The sequence below is a fragment of the Ahaetulla prasina genome, chromosome 1, assembly GCF_028640845.1.
Source record: "Ahaetulla prasina isolate Xishuangbanna chromosome 1, ASM2864084v1, whole genome shotgun sequence".
NCBI classification, from domain to species: domain Eukaryota; kingdom Metazoa; phylum Chordata; class Lepidosauria; order Squamata; family Colubridae; genus Ahaetulla; species Ahaetulla prasina.
In genome coordinates this window covers 66,068,953-66,092,700 of record NC_080539.1, presented here as the reverse complement: position 1 = coordinate 66,092,700, position 23,748 = coordinate 66,068,953, and the positions used below count along the sequence as shown (strand labels likewise).

The window sequence follows — 23,748 nt, the reverse complement described above, 5'->3', positions numbered from 1 at the left end:
GCACCTTTCTTTCCTGGGGGCCCCAGGCCGATTTTTGCCTCGTCAGCTGAAGCATTTCAAGGACTTCCTTCTCAGCAGCCAGGGGGAATTCCACCCCCCTTTACAACTCAGCAACCAGCCACAACAGCAACGGCCGTCCCCCAAATCCCTCTTCAACCGCAAGCAGGCCAGCTAAACCCACCTGCACCCCCTCACCCAGCCCCTCCCCCTTTCAAACCAACCTTTGATGGGAATCCACACCACCTGGCTTACTTTCTCAGCAGAATTGAGGCTTACGTTGAACAATATAGACATCAATACCCATCAGAAAGAAGCCTAATCAACGCCATCTCGGATGGTATGAACGTGGGGCTAGCCTCAGAATGGATAGCTCAACTACACAATGAACGTGCACCAGAACTAAACGATGTTCACGGATTTATGGCACTGCTTCGCAACCGGTTTCAAGATGATGACCTAATTGCAGAATGTGAAACCACCTTAAAAACGATGAAGCAAGGTAACAAGCCTCTAAAACAATTTGTATGGGATTTCAGAAGGGTTGCTGGCAATCTTAGACATTGGCCAGATCGCATCATCCTCCACTACTTCAAAAACGCCATCTATCAAAACATCAGAAAAGCCTGCTCCACCAGAGGAATCCCAGAACAACTAAATGACTGGTACAACGTGTCCATAGCTCTGGACAGAGAATTCAACCCCCTCCAAAGCCAATCACCAACTATAACTCCACAACGACCACCTACAAGACTCTCCCTCTTAAGACCAACCACACCCTCCACCTTTCAGCCTTCAACAATAATCAAATGCTACCGTTGTGGAAAACTAGGACATCGGGCGTCAGTTTGCCTAGCCCCAACACCCCTCCCACAGTATCGCCCACCAACTGCTACCCGACCACGCAGACCCCCTCGAAGGAATCCGAATACCAGTCGCTTTGCGAGACAAGCCATAGACCACCCTACTGACCTTCCGTCATCTGATTCACCTCCTGACGACTCAAACCAAGCAGAAAACGACCCAATGGTGAGTGCACCCATTCCTCCTTCTGCTATCAAAGTAAACTTAATAATTCCAGGGGGAGGGGCCAAAAAAGATTTAGAGGCTATTGTGGACATAGGATGCACCAGATGCCTAATTTCAACCTCTACGGTCGCCCAACTCCGTATAAAAACATTTCCCTTGAAACACCCAATTAAATTCCACCAAATAGATGGAACCTTGATTGGTGGCGTTCCAGCGACCCAAATCACACAACTGGTTCGCTTAGAAATTGGAGCCCATCATGAACTTATAAGATTCATAGTAATTCCCAAGATGTCAGAATCCATCATCCTGGGTTTAGCTTGGCTGGACAAATGGGAACCCACAATCAAATGGGAGGATGGATTCAGGAAAATTATATGGACTTTCAGACCCTTAGACCCACTTCCCCTACCGAAAAAACCTTATCCAAAATGACCACCAGAGGAACCAACAACCACCATATCCAATCCATCTCCTAATGAACCACGCATCCCTAAAGCATACATGGATTTATCAGACGTTTTTAGCGAGGATGAATGTAACCTCTTACCTCCCCACCGACAAACTGATTGCGCAATTGAATTGCACCCGGGGCAAAATTACCAAAACCCAAAATGTATTCAATGACACCAGCCGAAATGTCTGAACTAAGAAAATACATTGACACTAACCTAGCCAGAGGGTTCATTGAACCAGCAAAATCACCTGTAGCTGCGCCTGTGCTATTTAAACAAAAGAAAGATGGTTCGCTTAGATTGTGTATTGACTTCAAAAATATCAATGCAATTTGCATACAAAACACATACCCTTTACCACTTATGCACGATTTGTTGAACCACTTATCAAAAGGCAAAATTTTCACCAGATTGGATTTAAGGGAAGCCTATTACCGGGTCCGCATCAAGGAAGGTGATGAATGGAAAACGGCTTTCAACTGCCCCTTGGGCAGTTTCCAATACCGTGTCATGCCTTTTGGCCTCCAAGGGGCTCCAGCTGTTTTTATGCAACTAATTAATGAAACCCTGCACCCCCATCTCTACAATGGGGTTCTTGTCTACTTAGATGATATTCTTATCTACACAAACAATATCGAAGAACACATCAAATTGGTCAGACAAGTCCTTAAAAAGCTCCTAGCGGCCAAGCTATATGTCAAACTTTCCAAATGCGAATTCCATAAGGAATCCCTAGACTACCTAGGTTACCGGATATCAAACAAAGGTATCGAAATGGACCCAGGAAAAGTAAAAGCGGTGTTGGATTGGCAACCGCCACGCACACGTAAGCAACTTCAAAGTTTCTTGGGATTCGCGAATTTTTACCGCAAATTCATTCCTTCTTTCGCAGAAGTAGCTCTACCATTAACAGAATTGCTAAAAACTGGGCCATTACCCGCCAAACCCAAACCTACCCAACCCCTACCTTGGACAATGGACTGCCAACGTTCCTTTGAACACCTGAAACGCCTATTCTCCATGGAACCAATTCTTCAACACCCGGATCCAAATAAACCTTTTGTGGTCCAAGCTGATGCAAGTGATGTAGCAGTAGCCGCTGTCTTATTACAACGGAATACCGACAACAATCTAATGCCCTGCGCGTACGTGTCTAAAAAACTGACGGACACTGAACGCAGATGGGCAGTTTGGGAAAAGGAAGCCTTTGCAGTGCGCTGGGCACTCCTCTCCTGGAGACACTTCCTTGAAGGGGGAAAAGAACCATTCGAGGTGTGGACGGACCACAAAAACCTCGAAAGCTTTCTCCCAAACAAGTTCGATGGGCTCAGTTTTTCAAACGGTTCCATTTCACCCTCAAATACATCCCCGGCGACCAAAATCTACTGGCTGACGCCCTATCTAGGAAACCACAATTTGACAGCCAACGCGAAGAGGTAATACATGCGATGATTCCCGATAGCGAACCGGCCAGCCAAGCACTTACTCGACCGCGATCACGCCGTAGTACTAACATCCCACCAAATAAACTACTAGCGGAATTAAAATCAGCACTCACTGACGATGCTTGGTTTAAAGAAAACTTGCCAGACCTCACCTTAAGGGATGGGATACCCTGGAAGGGAACCAAGATTTATGTACCCATCGCTATGCGGCTGCCTATACTACAGAGAAGCCACGACTCTCGCCTAGGAGGTCACTTTGGATTTTTAAAAACTCTCCACTTGGCTAGAAGACAATTCTGGTGGCCAAAAATGAAATCAGATGTCTAAGACTATGTCCAGAGCTGTGCTACCTGCGCTACCATGAAGTCCAGACCAGGGAAACCCCCTGGACTCCTACAACCCATAGCCAAACCCACCAGACCCTGGGAAGAGATTGCCATGGATTGTATTGTTGAACTCCCATCTAGTGGGGGAAATACAGTGATATGGACCGTAGTGGACTTATTCTCTAAACAGGCCCATTTCACTGCGTGCAGCGGGTTACCATCGGCGAGAAAATTAGCAAAGCTCTTCGTCAAACACATCTACAGACTGCATGGAGTTCCTAAAAGGATAATATCCGACAGGGGTGTTCAATTCACAGCCAAGTTCTGGAGGGAGTTCCTAAAAGGATAATATCTGACAGGGGTGTTCAATTCACAGCCAAGTTCTGGAGGGAGTTCCTACGGTCCATTGGGTCGTCTCAAGGACTTAGTTCTGGGTTACATCCGGAGACCAATGGAGCAGCTGAGAAATTGAACTCGATGGTGGAACAATACATACGGTGTTATGTAAATTACCAACAAGAAAACTGGTCAGATTTGTTACCATTTGCAGAAGTCGCATATAATAATGCTGTACACAGCAGCACGGGGTTAACCCCTTTTCAAATAACCACCGGCATGGACTTGTTCTCTAAACAGGCCTATTTCACTGTGTGCACCGGATTGCCATCGGCGAGAAAATTAGCAAAGCTCTTCGTCAAACACATCTACAGACTGCATGGAGTTCCTAAAAGGATAATATCCGACAGGGGTGTTCAATTCACAGCCAAGTTCTGGAGGGAGTTCCTACCGTCCATTGGGTCATCTCAAGGACTTAGTTCAGGGTTCCATCTGGAGACCAATGGAGTGGCTGAAAAATTGAACTCGATGGTGGAACAATACATACGTTGTTATGTAAATTACCAACAAGAAAACTGGTCAGATTTGTTACCATTTGCAGAAGTCGCATATAATAATGCTGTACACAGCAGCACGGGGTTAACCCCTTTTCAAGTAACCACCGGCATGGACTTCGTTCCAATGCCTGAACTCCCTGTGCAACCCCCCACTTCCGTTTCCTTAACGGACTGGATGAATTCGTTGAAAAAAGGTTGGGAAAATACAAAAAAGGCCTTAGCTGTGACAGCTCAGAATTACAAAGCCCAAGCTGACAAACACCGTTCCCTTCAACCCCCTTTTTGCATTGGAGATAAAGTCTTTTTATCTACTAAGTATCTAAGGTTGAGAATACCCAGCAGAAAATTCGGTCCAAAAGTTTTGGGTCCTTTCCCCATTGTACAAATTATTAATCCGTTACCGTCCAACTCAAGCTCCCTCGAATGTTGGGAAAATACACCGGTATTCCATACCAGCTTATTAAATCCTGCTAGACAGACTGGTCTGAGACCTCAACCTGCCGCTCCCCCACCACCCTTGATAATCCAAGGTGAAACCCACTATGAAATCAAGAAAATCCTTGACTCTAGACTATACAGAGGTCAATTACAATATTTAGTCCACTGGAAGGATATCCATTATCTGAATCTACTTGGGTCAAAAGTTGGAAAGTAAATGCGGACAATTTGATTAAACAATTTCACGACACTTTCCCTGACAAACCTAAAAACCTCTTGGGGGGTGGGGGTAGAAGGGAAGTGTGGACCACTGACACTCTTCTTTATCAACTCTTTGTTTTCTTTCCTAGGATATAGCTTCTTTTCCAAGGGGGGACGCCTGTCAGGCCTGGAAACCATACTAGACTTTAGGGTTCCAGACGCTGCCACATTTTTCCCCTGAGGGGAAGAAGGGGGGCTGAGGGGTATGGTAACATTCTTCAAGCGGTCAAGGTCGGATGGTGTTCACATCTGCAGGAAGAGTGGCAAGAAGATATTCGAATGAACTGGGAGAACGTGGGACCATGTGACCATCAAAGGGGTCAGGGGGGTGGGACTCTTGGGGTTTGTATAACTGGGAAAAGAATCCGGAAATTCAGTTTTGGAATTTCACTCATCGTGTGCCAGTTTCCTCATGCTAGTAAAGAACTCTGAAAAACAATGGCTTCTGAGTTTTTTTATGCAGAAGAGGTTTTTCTGGAACCTTGACATGTATCAGAACCAGAAAATTGTGCCTTCTCCCTCACAGCACTTATCTCTGGAAAGAGATGGCCCAGAGGTCCAGATGGCTCCCACTCTGTTTATATTTCAAAGAACCATAAATTCTGGTTGTTTCCCTTGGATTTGGATGGGTGGAGCCCACTTTGTTGGATATTAAATGTAAAATTATTACTCCCGTTACCGTCCAACTCAAGCTCCCTCGAATGTTAGGGAAAATACACCCGGTATTCCATACTAGCTTATTAAAACCTGCTAGACAGTCTGGTCTGAGACCTCAACCTGCCGCTCCCCCAGCACCCTTGATAATCCAAGGTGAAACCCACTATGAAATCAAGAAAATCCTTGACTCTAGACTATACAGAGGTCAATTACAATATTTAGTCCACTGGAAGGGATATCCATTATCTGAATCTACTTGGGTCAAAAGTTGGAAAGTAAATGCGGACAATTTGATTAAACAATTTCACGACACTTTCCCTGACAAACCTAAAAACCTCTTGGGGGGTGGGGGTAGAAGGGAAGTGTGGACCACTGACACTCTTCTTTATCAACTCTTTGTTTTCTTTCCTAGGATATAGCTTCTTTTCCAAGGGGGGACGCCTGTCAGGCCTGGAAACCATACTAGACTTTAGGGTTCCAGACGCTGCCACATTTTTCCCCTGAGGGGAAGAAGGGGGGCTGAGGGGTATGGTAACATTCTTCAAGCGGTCAAGGTCGGATGGTGTTCACATCTGCAGGAAGAGTGGCAAGAAGATATTCGAATGAACTGGGAGAACGTGGGACCATGTGACCATCAAAGGGGTCAGGGGGGTGGGACTCTTGGGGTTTGTATAACTGGGAAAAGAATCCGGAAATTCAGTTTTGGAATTTCACTCATCGTGTGCCAGTTTCCTCATGCTAGTAAAGAACTCTGAAAAACAATGGCTTCTGAGTTTTTTTATGCAGAAGAGGTTTTTCTGGAACCTTGACATGTATCAGAACCAGAAAATTGTGCCTTCTCCCTCACAGCACTTATCTCTGGAAAGAGATGGCCCAGAGGTCCAGATGGCTCCCACTCTGGTTACATTTCAAAGAACCATAAAGTCTGGTTGTTTCCCTTGGATTTGGATGGGTGGAGCCCAATTTGTTGGATATTAAATGTTGAATCAGTAACAGATTGTGCAATAATAAGTAGCATACTGATAGTTTGAAGTAAATTTAGAAAAATAAAATAAAATAAAATAAAATAAAATAAAATAAAATAAAATAAAATAAAATAAAATAAAATAAAATAAAATAAAATAAAATAAAATAAAATAAAATAAAATAAAATAAAATAAAATAAAATAAAATAAAATAAAATAAAATAAAATAAAATAAAATAAAATAAAATAAAATAAAATAAAATAAAATAAAATAAAATAAAATAAAATAAAATAAAATAAAATAAAATAAAATAAAATAAAATAAAATAAAATAAAATAAAATAAAATAAAATAAAATAAAATAAAATAAAATAAAATAAAATAAAATAAAATAAAATAAAATAAAATAAAATAAAATAAAATAAAATAAAATAAAATAAAATAAAATAAAATAAAATAAAATAAAATAAAATAAAATAAAATAAAATAAAATAAAATAAAATAAAATAAAATAAAATAAAATAAAATAAAATAAAATAAAATAAAATAAAATAAAATAAAATAAAATAAAATAAAATAAAATAAAATAAAATAAAATAAAATAAAATAAAATAAAATAAAATAAAATAAAATAAAATAAAATAAAATAAAATAAAATAAAATAAAATAAAATAAAATAAAATAAAATAAAATAAAATAAAATAAAATAAAATAAAATAAAATAAAATAAAATAAAATAAAATAAAATAAAATAAAATAAAATAAAATAAAATAAAATAAATAAATAAATAATGTAAACTTGACATAGTCACAAAATATATGGTGGGCAAGCTAACTAATTTAAATTTCATTATTCTTGCAATCATTTCAATTTAAATTGGAGGAAGAAGTACAGAGAACCTGGCTGCACTGAGTACATTGCAGATGGGATTGGACTTCATTGAAAGACAGCTACCACAACAAATTTGATATTTCTTGATTGACGAAAAAATCATTTCCAAAGGTTTGAAAGAAAATAACAGTTTTGGGAAAATAAATTGCTGTGGGAGTTAATTATTTGTAAAGAAAATTATTTGGGGCAAGGTACAGGGAAAATATTTTCAATTCGTAATGCTTAGGGGAATTGCACCATAGGATTATTTGTTCTGTACAGCAAAATAGAAATGTGACATACGATCAGAAATCATTAGTCCAAAATTCTTGTTTCATTTGTGAATTGCTCTTAATATATCCATTCCCTGCATCACTGCCTGCATCACTGCCTGCTAACGTGAACTGAAACTACATTGAGCAGAGATTGCTAGAGATATCTTCCCTACATTTCATGTTTTCTTTCTCCTTGAAAGAAAAACAAGTGAGGAACTACTACAGGAGAAAAGATTAAGAAGCATTCCACCATATGTCAGTTTCCTACTTCAGACTCCAGAGTCCATGGCTGCCTTTAGAAATAAATACTTCAAAAAAAGCTGCATGTGACTGAATGTCACTTTTAATTTGGCTCCCAAGCTGTGAGTATCTTTTCTTTATTGTTTGGAGAATTAAGATCAGCAAGTTTTTAGCCTGTCCATAGGTATTTCTTCCTCCTCCCTTTTGGTATCATAAATATAGAACACTTGGGGTGCAAGATCATGCCGTTGGAAGACATCCAGGGCACTGCAGATCCAGGTAGCAGGAAATGTTGAATCAGTAACAGATTGTGCAATAATAAGTAGCATACTGATAGTTTGAAGTAAATTTAGAAAAATAAATAGTCCAGATTCATCCCTTCTGCATGTTTTGTGGTGAGGAAAATACATAAAAATCACACTCAATGGAGAGAAAATAACTCATATAGATTGCAAGGTTTGATTATTAATAATAAAAAAGATAAAATCTATGATACTTTTTCTTCATAATGGTCTGAATCACCTGGTTTCAATACCTTTCAATAGCTTGAAATAAGTAGCATGGTATCAAGGAACTGTATAAACACGGGAGAATATTTTAGAGACCTGGTTGAATTTGAAAATCTTGTACTGTATGAAACTGAGAGCACTTGCTGGATGAAATATGATTCAGAAACTAAATAAGTTAAAGATTTTATGATTAAATGGCTGATACAACTATTTTGATGGATAGTAGAACTAGAAATGGTTCCTTTAGTGTTTTGAATCCCTCTAACAGCTGAGGAATAATCAGGCAACTTTGTTGTACTCTTTGTTGGCTTCAGAGCAGCCATGCGAGAAGTTCACAAATGTGAATGTATAAAACATGTAATTGAGATTGTAAAAACATATTCAAAAACCAGCGAAAGTGCAGTACAGCCTGGCTTAAAACATGGCTATAATAATAATAATAATAATAATAATAATAATAATAATAATAATAATAATAATAATAATAATAATAATAATAATAATAATAATAATAATAATAATAATAATAATAATAATAATAATAATAATAATAATAATAATAATAATAATAATAATAATAATAATAATAATAATAATAATAATAATAATAATAATAATAATAATAATAATAATAATAATAATAATAATAATAATAATAATAATAATAATAATAATAATAATAATAATAATAATAATAATAATAATAATAATAATAATAATAATAATAATAATAATAATAATAATAATAATAATAATAATAATAATAATAATAATAATAATAATAATAATAATAATAATAATAATAATAATAATAATAATAATAATAATAATAATAATAATAATAATAATAATAATAATAATAATAATAATAATAATAATAATAATAATAATAATAATAATAATAATAATAATAATAATAATAATAATAATAATAATAATAATAATAATAATAATAATAATAATAATAATAATAATAATAATAATAATAATAATAATAATAATAATAATAATAATAATAATAATAATAATAATAATAATAATAATAATAATAATAATAATAATAATAATAATAATAATAATAATAATAATAATAATAATAATAATAATAATAATAATAATAATAATAATAATAATAATAATAATAATAATAATAATAATAATAATAATAATAATAATAATAATAATAATAATAATAATAATAATAATAATAATAATAATAATAATAATAATAATAATAATAATAATAATAATAATAATAATAATAATAATAATAATAATAATAATAATAATAATAATAATAATAATAATAATAATAATAATAATAATAATAATAATAATAATAATAATAATAATAATAATAATAATAATAATAATAATAATAATAATAATAATAATAATAATAATAATAATAATAATAATAATAATAATAATAATAATAATAATAATAATAATAATAATAATAATAATAATAATAATAATAATAATAATAATAATAATAATAATAATAATAATAATAATAATAATAATAATAATAATAATAATAATAATAATAATAATAATAATAATAATAATAATAATAATAATAATAATAATAATAATAATAATAATAATAATAATAATAATAATAATAATAATAATAATAATAATAATAATAATAATAATAATAATAATAATAATAATAATAATAATAATAATAATAATAATAATAATAATAATAATAATAATAATAATAATAATAATAATAATAATAATAATAATAATAATAATAATAATAATAATAATAATAATAATAATAATAATAATAATAATAATAATAATAATAATAATAATAATAATAATAATAATAATAATAATAATAATAATAATAATAATAATAATAATAATAATAATAATAATAATAATAATAATAATAATAATAATAATAATAATAATAATAATAATAATAATAATAATAATAATAATAATAATAATAATAATAATAATAATAATAATAATAATAATAATAATAATAATAATAATAATAATAATAATAATAATAATAATAATAATAATAATAATAATAATAATAATAATAATAATAATAATAATAATAATAATAATAATAATAATAATAATAATAATAATAATAATAATAATAATAATAATAATAATAATAATAATAATAATAATAATAATAATAATAATAATAATAATAATAATAATAATAATAATAATAATAATAATAATAATAATAATAATAATAATAATAATAATAATAATAATAATAATAATAATAATAATAATAATAATAATAATAATAATAATAATAATAATAATAATAATAATAATAATAATAATAATAATAATAATAATAATAATAATAATAATAATAATAATAATAATAATAATAATAATAATAATAATAATAATAATAATAATAATAATAATAATAATAATAATAATAATAATAATAATAATAATAATAATAATAATAATAATAATAATAATAATAATAATAATAATAATAATAATAATAATAATAATAATAATAATAATAATAATAATAATAATAATAATAATAATAATAATAATAATAATAATAATAATAATAATAATAATAATAATAATAATAATAATAATAATAATAATAATAATAATAATAATAATAATAATAATAATATCCTAGAACTTGATTTCTTTTCACTTTTTCTTTGTCCCTTCTCAAAAAATTCTTCAAAACTTCAATATATTTCAGTCCTGATGTCAGCAAAAGTTCATTAATGGTTAACAAAGATAACAACATATCAGTGGTGGGATTCAAGTAATTTAACAACCGGTTCTCTGCCATAATGATTTCTTGCAACAACCAGTTTGCCAAACTGCTCAGAAAGTTAACAACCAGTTCTCCCGAAGTGGTGCGAACTGGCTGAATCCCACCACTGCAACATATGTATTTTAACCTTGATCAAGTAAACAACTTAATATTTCTTCCCTTTGTTTCTAACAATCTTGACTTTAGTCCAAATAATATCCTAGAACTTGATTTCTTTTCACTTTTTCTTTGTCCCTTCTCAAAAAATTCTTCAAAACTTCAATATATCTCTTTTATAAATCCAATAAATGAAAATTATCCAGGTCACTCACTTAGTATGTTATTTGTGTATCTCTTTTAATTATTAAGACATCAGCCAGTTTCTTTTGTATGTCCACTGTAACATCTTTTTCCAGGGCAGGGCTGGCCAAAATCAGCTTCTATTGATGAATGGAATATCCCTACAACTACCCCTAGTTTAACTGAACTAACTGGCTGTATATAGAATAGAATAGAATAGAATAGAATAGAATAGAATAGAATAGAATAGAATAGAATAGAATAGAATAGAATAGAATAGAATAGAATAGAATAGAATAGAATAGAATAGAATAGAATAGAATAGAATAGAATAGAATAGAATAGAATAGAATAGAATAGAATAGAATAGAATAGAATAGAATAGAATAGAATAGAATAGAATAGAATAGAATAGAATAGAATAGAATAGAATAGAATAGAATAGAATAGAATAGAATAGAATAGAATAGAATAGAATAGAATAGAATAGAATAGAATAGAATAGAATAGAATAGAATAGAATAGAATAGAATAGAATAGAATAGAATAGAATAGAATAGAATAGAATAGAATAGAATAGAATAGAATAGAATAGAATAGAATAGAATAGAATAGAATAGAATAGAATAGAATAGAATAGAATAGAATAGAATAGAATAGAATAGAATAGAATAGAATAGAATAGAATAGAATAGAATAGAATAGAATAGAATAGAATAGAATAGAATAGAATAGAATAGAATAGAATAGAATAGAATAGAATAGAATAGAATAGAATAGAATAGAATAGAATAGAATAGAATAGAATAGAATAGAATAGAATAGAATAGAATAGAATAGAATAGAATAGAATAGAATAGAATAGAATAGAATAGAATAGAATAGAATAGAATAGAATAGAATAGAATAGAATAGAATAGAATAGAATAGAATAGAATAGAATAGAATAGAATAGAATAGAATAGAATAGAATAGAATAGAATAGAATAGAATAGAATAGAATAGAATAGAATAGAATAGAATAGAATAGAATAGAATAGAATAGAATAGAATAGAATAGAATAGAATAGAATAGAATAGAATAGAATAGAATAGAATAGAATAGAATAGAATAGAATAGAATAGAATAGAATAGAATAGAATAGAATAGAATAGAATAGAATAGAATAGAATAGAATAGAATAGAATAGAATAGAATAGAATAGAATAGAATAGAATAGAATAGAATAGAATAGAATAGAATAGAATAGAATAGAATAGAATAGAATAGAATAGAATAGAATAGAATAGAATAGAATAGAATAGAATAGAATAGAATAGAATAGAATAGAATAGAATAGAATAGAATAGAATAGAATAGAATAGAATAGAATAGAATAGAATAGAATAGAATAGAATAGAATAGAATAGAATAGAATAGAATAGAATAGAATAGAATAGAATAGAATAGAATAGAATAGAATAGAATAGAATAGAATAGAATAGAATAGAATAGAATAGAATAGAATAGAATAGAATAGAATAGAATAGAATAGAATAGAATAGAATAGAATAGAATAGAATAGAATAGAATAGAATAGAATAGAATAGAATAGAATAGAATAGAATAGAATAGAATAGAATAGAATAGAATAGAATAGAATAGAATAGAATAGAATAGAATAGAATAGAATAGAATAGAATAGAATAGAATAGAATAGAATAGAATAGAATAGAATAGAATAGAATAGAATAGAATAGAATAGAATAGAATAGAATAGAATAGAATAGAATAGAATAGAATAGAATAGAATAGAATAGAATAGAATAGAATAGAATAGAATAGAATAGAATAGAATAGAATAGAATAGAATAGAATAGAATAGAATAGAATAGAATAGAATAGAATAGAATAGAATAGAATAGAATAGAATAGAATAGAATAGAATAGAATAGAATAGAATAGAATAGAATAGAATAGAATAGAATAGAATAGAATAGAATAGAATAGAATAGAATAGAATAGAATAGAATAGAATAGAATAGAATAGAATAGAATAGAATAGAATAGAATAGAATAGAATAGAATAGAATAGAATAGAATAGAATAGAATAGAATAGAATAGAATAGAATAGAATAGAATAGAATAGAATAGAATAGAATAGAATAGAATAGAATAGAATAGAATAGAATAGAATAGAATAGAATAGAATAGAATAGAATAGAATAGAATAGAATAGAATAGAATAGAATAGAATAGAATAGAATAGAATAGAATAGAATAGAATAGAATAGAATAGAATAGAATAGAATAGAATAGAATAGAATAGAATAGAATAGAATAGAATAGAATAGAATAGAAAAGAATAGAATAGAATAGAATAGAATAGAATAGAATAGAATAGAATAGAATAGAATAGAATAGAATAGAATAGAATAGAATAGAATAGAATAGAATAGAATAGAATAGAATAGAATAGAAATTGTTACCTTGGCAACACATAAATGATGCTAGACAAATGAATTTTAAAAAGCTACTGAAAAATGGAAGATAACTAAAAGAAATGAAGCCACCACATCTTACTATGGAGGGCAGAGGCAACAAAGAATAGCAAAAGGAGGCAATGCTGATAGTTTTATATCGTACATTAATTTCATATCCACAACAGAATGCTTTTTGTATTAACCCACACTATACTATGCTATGTCAAGAGTCAGGAAGATGAATTGCATTTTCAGCATCGTATCTCCACCAAGGTGCCTTTAAAATTATATGCATTGTTTTTAACATGAACGAAAGAGTTAAGGCTGAGACACAAACAGTAAATATATTATTTTCAGCAAAGGCTTAAGCACTTAGAACTTTCTCATGTTTTTAGGTTAGCATTGGGGATGACAGCTAGGAATAGAGAGATGTTCCTGAGACAAATAAATCCCTCTGTGATCTCTAAAAAACCTTTTCTTTTATAGAGAAAGTGGTGAATATTATTTATTTATTTATTTATTTATTTATTTATTTATTTATTTATTTATTTATTTATTTATTTATTTATTTATTTATTTATTTATTTATTTATTTATTTATTTATTTATTTATTTATTTATTTATTTATTTATTTATTTATTTATTTATTTATTTATTTATTTATTTATTTATTTATTTATTTATTTATTTATTTATTTATTTATTTATTTATTTATTTATTTATTTATTTATTTATTTATTTATTTATTTATTTATTTATTTATTTATTTATTTATTTATTTATTTATTTATTTATTTATTTATTTATTTATTTATTTATTTATTTATTTATTTATTTATTTATTTATTTATTTATTTATTTATTTATTTATTTATTTATTTATTTATTTATTTATTTATTTATTTATTTATTTATTTATTTATTTATTTATTTATTTATTTATTTATTTATTTATTTATTTATTTATTTATTTATTTATTTATTTATTTATTTATTTATTTATTTATTTATTTATTTATTTATTTATTTATTTATTTATTTATTTATTTATTTATTTATTTATTTATTTATTTATTTATTTATTTATTTATTTATTTATTTATTTATTTATTTATTTATTTATTTATTTATTTATTTATTTATTTATTTATTTATTTATTTATTTATTTATTTATTTATTTATTTATTTATTTATTTATTTATTTATTTATTTATTTATTTATTTATTTATTTATTTATTTATTTATTTATTTATTTATTTATTTATTTATTTATTTATTTATTTATTTATTTATTTATTTATTTATTTATTTATTTATTTATTTATTTATTTATTTATTTATTTATTTATTTATTTATTTATTTATTTATTTATTTATTTATTTATTTATTTATTTATTTATTTATTTATTTATTTATTTATTTATTTATTTATTTATTTATTTATTTATTTATTTATTTATTTATTTATTTATTTATTTATTTATTTATTTATTTATTTATTTATTTATTTATTTATTTATTTATTTATTTATTTATTTATTTATTTATTTATTTATTTATTTATTTATTTATTTATTTATTTATTTATTTATTTATTTATTTATTTATTTATTTATTTATTTATTTATTTATTTATTTATTTATTTATTTATTTATTTATTTATTTATTTATTTATTTATTTATTTATTTATTTATTTATTTATTTATTTATTTATTTATTTATTTATTTATTTATTTATTTATTTATTTATTTATTTATTTATTTATTTATTTATTTATTTATTTATTTATTTATTTATTTATTTATTTATTTATTTATTTATTTATTTATTTATTTATTTATTTATTTATTTATTTATTTATTTATTTATTTATTTATTTATTTATTTATTTATTTATTTATTTATTTATTTATTTATTTATTTATTTATTTATTTATTTATTTATTTATTTATTTATTTATTTATTTATTTATTTATTTATTTATTTATTTATTTATTTATTTATTTATTTATTTATTTACCTTGTGAGGGTACAGAGAAAAAGACTGGCACTTTGTAATCCAATACACTTCAGTGGCTGAAAGTAAACTTTGTCCTAGTGCTATATTTTAATTACCACATCACCCTCATTGATTACTATCATCAGTGAGAGATGGAAGGAGAAAGATACCTGATTGGTTGGAAGAATCTTATGTTTGAATGATCTTACTGGGTGTTCATACACGAGTAAGACAGAAAATATGAAGGAAAGAGAGAGAGAAATGCAAATTTAGGAGAAACAGCATGAAGCATAAAGAGACCAAAATAGCCATGAATCTATTGAAAGTCCAATCCCATGGGGTACACAACCAGTAAATCTGTATTAGACTTTGTGACAGGCTAGGCAATACGTCTTGATTCTCAGATATTTTATTTAGAATTCAGGAATTTGCTGCAAGAGAAGTTCACAGATGCAAGACAACTGGTTTTGTGGTTTTAATGCAGACAAAATAGAAGCTGTGTGAATATGTATCTCCTACAAATCACAGAAAAACACATAATCAGTCTATATTATATCTATCTATCTATCTATCTATCTATCTATCTATCTATCTATCTATCTATCTATCTATCTATCTATCTATCTATCTATCTATCTATCTATCTATCTAACCAACCATCTATCTATCCATCTATCGTCTGTCATCTATCTGTCTTCTATTTTAGTTTACATTTTTGGCCTTCAGTGGAAATTATATACACTGACAGTTCTTTCTAGCATGAGAACTATTAATTCCCATCTCTTCAGTTTTAATCCTTATAAACTGTTTTGAAAGATATTTCTTCCCAGCCATTTCTGCTCAGCTGTTAAATTTACAATTTACAAATAAAGCAGGCATTAAAACCTTAGATCTCCACATTTTCTCATTGAAAGAGTCATGCTTTCAAGACAATGAAGCTGTTCCTGGAATACTTAACTACTCAAAAGATAAGGAACAACAGCAGCACTGAAAATTTCAGCCAAATTTTCCTTCTCTTCAGCCACTTGGGAAGGGGAGATGTAAATGTCTCAAAGATGACAGAGGAGCATCAGATTTTTTAAAAAGTGGATTGGGATTTGATTTTCATTTAGTGGTGGTGTTTGTGGGAGACTTTTGTATCTTGAACAAGGTATAGAGTTAGCTATTTTGGATTCCCAGGGGTTAATACTAAATTATTGTTACTCGTTTTAAAGCAACAATATTTTCTGAGTAACAATTAAGAGCTTGTGTCTTTATTTTATAAAATAGGATGTATTTGTGTAGATTTGAGCATTGACAGACTGGTGAATTGTGTGACAACACATGTGCCTTGGGGGTTCTCTAGTGGCATATTTAGAGGAGACCCCGATAGCTAAAGCTTTTTAAGTCTCTTGTATTCTTTCTGTGATCAAAATAATACCTACTTCATTTCTGCTACTGTGTGTCTATGATTTCAAACCATTGAAACACCTGTGCAAGGCAGCAGAAAACTTATCTTTTGTAAGACCCTCCAGAGGTGCATCGTATGCTAGAAAGATACTGAGCCTATCTCCTGAAGTGACTGCCTATATTAAGTCTCGGGTCAAGGAAGCAGTTTTGAACTGAATCATCATGAAACCAGTCACTGGCTCAAAAAGAACCTCACTGCATTTATCATCAGCAGGCAGCAAGAACAAATAAAGAATGAGCTATGGGCAAGCATGTTTGATGCTCTTCTCCACGTAAAGAGGAAGGAAAAGGAATTGTTCTCAGAACAATGGCAGTAGAGAAAAAAGTTATATTTTCTGTCTATGACTGTGTTGATCCCATTAAATATTGGACAACCAAGTAGATGAAATTCATTTTTTTTAAAAAAAAACCCACACTGCTTTCAAATAAAAAGCTTAAATCTGAATTTAAATGAGAAAAGCTTAACTGGTCTTAATTGCTTATCAGCAGTTTCAGTCATTCAACGCTCATTCAAGAATTCATTGTTAAATGACATATGAAGAAGCATAATATACCCTACCTGTCAAAAACGTCAGGGAGAGGTCTGATCATCTTTTGCCATACTCCCAGTCCTTTCTGGTCATTCAAGTGCCAGAGCTTTCTGCTTTGCTCTTTTCCAGTCTTATTCTCAACAAGGACAAGGGAGACATCGCCAAGCAATGTGCCTTGGAGGAGCCATGATATCTGAAGCTAAGAGAGAAAAATGTATGCAAATTCAATTAAAACAGCATGCTAAGAAATAGCAACTAGCTGAATTATGCCAAATTAATCATGTTCACCATTCGTTTAATCAAGAACAGAAGCAACTTAGAGCTAAGGAGAAATTTCCTGACAGTTACAGTAGAACAATTAATCAGTGGAACAACTTGCCTCCAGAAATTATGGGTGCTCCATCACTGGAGGTTTTTAAGAAGAGATTCGACATCCATTTGTCTGAAATGGTGTAGGGTTTCCTGCCTAGGTAGGCAGTTGGACTTGAAGACCTCCAAGGTCCCTTCCAATCCTATCCTATTCTATCCTATCCTATCCTATCCTATCCTATCCTATCCTATCCTATCCTATCCTATCCTATCCTATCCTATCCTATCCTATCCTATCCTATCCTATCTTATCCTATCCTATCCTATCCTATCCTATCCTATCCTATCCTATCGTATCGTATCGTATCCTATCCTATCCTATCGTATCCTATCCTATCCTATCCTATCCTATCCTATCCTATCCTATCCTATCCTATCCTATCCTATCCTATCCTATCCTATCCTATCCTATCCTATCCTATCCTATCCTATCCTATCCTATCCTATCCTATCCTATCCTATCCTATCCTATCCTATCCTATCCTATCCTATCCTATCCTATCCTATCCTATCCTATCCTATCCTATCCTATCCTATCCTATCCTATCCTATCCTATCCTATCCTATCCTATCCTATCCTATCCTATCCTATCCTATCCTATCCTATCCTATCCTATCCTATCCTATCCTATCCTATCCTATCCTATCCTATCCTATCCTATCCTATCCTATCCTATCCTATCCTATCCTATCCTATCCTATCCTATCCTATCCTATCCTATCCTATCCTATCCTATCTTATCCTATCCTATCCTATCCTATCCTATCCTATCCTATCCTATCCTATCCTATCCTATCCTATCCTATCCTATCCTATCCTATCCTATCCTATCCTATCCTATCCTATCCTATCCTATCCTATCCTATCCTATCCTATCCTATCCTATCCTATCCTTCATTGTATCCTATCCTATCCTATCCTATCCTATCCTATCCTATCCTATCCTATCCTATCCTATCCTATCCTATCCTTCATTGTATCCTATCCTATCCTATCCTATCCTATCCTATCCTATCCTATCCTATCCTATCCTATCCTATCCTATCCTATCCTATCCTATCCTATCCTATCCTATCCTATCCTATCCTATCCTATCCTATCCTATCCTATCCTATCCTATCCTATCCTATCCTATCCTATCCTATCCTATCCTATCCTATCCTATCCTATCCTATCCTATCCTATCCTATCCTATCCTATCCTATCCTATCCTATCCTATCCTATCCTATCCTATCCTATCCTATCCTATCCTATCCTATCCTATCCTATCCTATCCTATCCTATCCTATCCTATCCTATCCTATCCTATCCTATCCTATCCTATCCTATCCTATCCTATCCTATCCTATCCTATCCTATCCTATCCTATCCTATCCTATCCTATCCTATCCTATCCTATCCTATCCTATCCTATCCTATCCTATCCTATCCTATCCTATCCTATCCTATCCTATCCTATCCTATCCTATCCTATCCTATCCTATCCTATCCTATCCTATCCTATCCTATCCTATCCTATCCTATCCTATCCTATCCTATCCTATCCTATCCTATCCTATCCTATCCTATCCTATCCTATCCTATCCTATCCTATCCTATCCTATCCTATCCTATCCTATCCTATCCTATCCTATCCTATCCTATCCTATCCTATCCTATCCTATCCTATCCTATCCTATCCTATCCTATCCTATCCTATCCTATCCTATCCTATCCTATCCTATCCTATCCTATCCTATCCTATCCTATCCTATCCTATCCTATCCTATCCTATCCTATCCTATCCTATCCTATCCTATCCTATCCTATCCTATCCTATCCTATCCTATCCTATCCTATCCTATCCTATCCTATCCTATCCTATCCTGTCCTATCCTATCCTATCCTATCCTATCCTATCCTATCCTATCCTATCCTATCCTATCCTATCCTGTCCTGTCCTGTCCTGTCCTGTCCTGTCCTATCCTATCCTATCCTATCCTATCCTATCCTATCCTATCCTATCCTATCCTATCCTATCTATTTCTACCCCATCTCATCTATCCTATCCTATTGTATCCTATCGTATCCTATCCTATCCTATCCTATCCTATCGTATCCTATCCTATCCTATCCTATCCTATCCTATCCTATCCTATCCTATCCCATCCTATCCTATCCTATCCTATCCTATCCTATCCTATCCTATCCTATCCTATCCTATCCTATCCTATCCTATCTGTGTTCATTCTCCCCTCCACCCAGAGTAATCTAAAGTCGAGTTGCTATAAAAGTTTCACATTTCCTGGAATATAAATGCCACTTCCTTTTCTTATATACCTTATTTTACACAACCAAGATGCAGTGAGATGGAATAACTATTCTGGTAATCATTTCAGAGATGGCTTATGCTGGTTTCAATACTTTCTCAGCCACTCAAAACTAAAGTTATAATGCTTTAGCCTTGAGCTCCATTCTTATTCCTTCTGTATGTCATATTGTGGGAAATAAGGATCAGCATCACACTTTCTAGCTTCTATATAATCTGGCTGGTTTGGAGATCAAAGAACTCTGCATTTCTTTCTAGACAGTATAAGAGTTTACGTGTCTCACTCCAACTGATCTTAGAGCTCCTTTCCATATTTACTAAGAATATTTCAATAGCAAGCTTTATAGTGATTTCCAACATTACATTAATTCACTTCTAAGAAAAGAAATAAACCCACCACCAACAAAAAGTAAGGACAGAGTTCAACAGCACAATTCAAAATAAAGCAGAAAAGGTGAAACAGAACGAACATTGAAAGAAAAGGATAGTCACTTGTTTATAGGAGTAAAAAAGAAGGACTTGGCTGAATATTCACTATAAAACAAATTGGTTAATATTGAGGTTATTAGACCAAGCTCTTCCCTAGCTCCCCTTGAGGTGGAACATAGTCTCATCAAAAGACTTTGCTAGAAGGGGGCATGTTGAGACTTCCCCAAGAGAAACCACTTACGGTACATATTTACTGGCAAGACTGAATTCTTTGCCTTTGCCTGAGAAGTATATGATCGTTTAGTGCTAATACTTTTAAGCAAGTGATGGACTAGAATAAGAAATCCATCATATCCTGCAGTTACTGAATTTTCTGTACTATCTTCAGAGCCTGTATTATAGCATTATAATAGATTATTTAGAAGATAAACTGGCCAGTTTAGAAGTTTAATTTAGAAGATAAACTGGCCAGTTTAGAAGTTTAATTTAGAAGATAAACTGGCCAGTTTAGAAGTTTAATTTAGAAGATAAACTGGCCAGTTTAGAAGTTTAATTTAGAAGATAAACTGGCCAGTTTAGAAGTTTAATTTAGAAGATAAACTGGCCAGTTTAGAAGTTTAATTTAGAAGATAAACTGGCCAGTTTAGAAGTTTAATTTAGAAGATAAACTGGCCAGTTTAGAAGTTTAATTTAGAAGATAAACTGGCCAGTTTAGAAGTTTAATTTAGAAGATAAACTGGCCAGTTTAGAAGTTTAATTTAGAAGATAAACTGGCCAGTTTAGAAGTTTAATTTAGAAGATAAACTGGCCAGTTTAGAAGTTTAATTTAGAAGATAAACTGGCCAGTTTAGAAGTTTAATTTAGAAGATAAACTGGCCAGTTTAGAAGTTTAATTTAGAAGATAAACTGGCCAGTTTAGAAGTTTAATTTAGAAGATAAACTGGCCAGTTTAGAAGTTTAATTTAGAAGATAAACTGGCCAGTTTAGAAGTTTAATTTAGAAGATAAACTGGCCAGTTTAGAAGTTTAATTTAGAAGATAAACTGGCCAGTTTAGAAGTTTAATTTAGAAGATAAACTGGCCAGTTTAGAAGTTTAATTTAGAAGATAAACTGGCCAGTTTAGAAGTTTAATTTAGAAGATAAACTGGCCAGTTTAGAAGTTTAATTTAGAAGATAAACTGGCCAGTTTAGAAGTTTAATTTAGAAGATAAACTGGCCAGTTTAGAAGTTTAATTTAGAAGATAAACTGGCCAGTTTAGAAGTTTAATTTAGAAGATAAACTGGCCAGTTTAGAAGTTTAATTTAGAAGATAAACTGGCCAGTTTAGAAGTTTAATTTAGAAGATAAACTGGCCAGTTTAGAAGTTTAATTTAGAAGATAAACTGGCCAGTTTAGAAGTTTAATTTAGAAGATAAACTGGCCAGTTTAGAAGTTTAATTTAGAAGATAAACTGGCCAGTTTAGAAGTTTAATTTAGAAGATAAACTGGCCAGTTTAGAAGTTTAATTTAGAAGATAAACTGGCCAGTTTAGAAGTTTAATTTAGAAGATAAACTGGCCAGTTTAGAAGTTTAATTTAGAAGATAAACTGGCCAGTTTAGAAGTTTAATTTAGAAGATAAACTGGCCAGTTTAGAAGTTTAATTTAGAAGATAAACTGGCCAGTTTAGAAGTTTAATTTAGAAGATAAACTGGCCAGTTTAGAAGTTTAATTTAGAAGATAAACTGGCCAGTTTAGAAGTTTAATTTAGAAGATAAACTGGCCAGTTTAGAAGTTTAATTTAGAAGATAAACTGGCCAGTTTAGAAGTTTAATTTAGAAGATAAACTGGCCAGTTTAGAAGTTTAATTTAGAAGATAAACTGGCCAGTTTAGAAGTTTAATTTAGAAGATAAACTGGCCAGTTTAGAAGTTTAATTTAGAAGATAAACTGGCCAGTTTAGAAGTTTAATTTAGAAGATAAACTGGCCAGTTTAGAAGTTTAATTTAGAAGATAAACTGGCCAGTTTAGAAGTTTAATTTAGAAGATAAACTGGCCAGTTTAGAAGTTTAATTTAGAAGATAAACTGGCCAGTTTAGAAGTTTAATTTAGAAGATAAACTGGCCAGTTTAGAAGTTTAATTTAGAAGATAAACTGGCCAGTTTAGAAGTTTAATTTAGAGATAGGTTGGGCTCAGGTGCATCCCTGAACATGGCTCCTTCTAGAGGGGTGGACTGGATCTTGAATAAGCACCGTTCTGGCACTACAATTAATTCCATTTGATCTAGGCTGACCTTAAAGCACATTCAATTTCCATCAGTCTTAGATAAGTATTTGGCCCTCATACTTTGATATGATAAAAGGGTAAAAAACCCAATACAGTACTAACTGCTATTTGCATAGCAATAATGCCTAACTTTGTATGTCATTTTCCATTCATTTCATAGAGACCTTAAGCAGCAGGGGAGGTAATATGGAATTCTAAATGTTTCCATTCATAGCATTCATTGTTTCTCCCCTTCATAGCATCTTTCTAGGTACTTCTTAGATCATTCTAGCATTTCTAACCCAGCAATTTTGTTTTTGTCTGTGTCTGTAACTGTACTAGATAAATCTCTTATATTAATATTACTTTCACATAGTTCACCTCTAATTTTCCGTTATGCATTTCAGTTGTTGGACAGGCTTTGTTTAGTTCTGGTACCAGATACTACATCCAAGGTCTCTGAAATCTCTGTCATCAAACACAGGGCACTTACTA

The 23,748-nt window shown here is 30.1% G+C and overlaps 1 protein-coding gene across 1 annotated transcript in view; it reads right to left on the bottom strand.

Moving 5' to 3' along the window:
- Positions 1-23,748, bottom strand: part of ALK (ALK receptor tyrosine kinase) — a 173,473-nt gene that overhangs the window by 116,820 nt on the left and 32,905 nt on the right. The window contains exon 5 of the mRNA XM_058170106.1: positions 17,933-18,102. Coding sequence (XP_058026089.1) covers positions 17,933-18,102 — 170 coding nt within the window. The remainder of the gene's footprint in view (positions 1-17,932; positions 18,103-23,748) is intronic.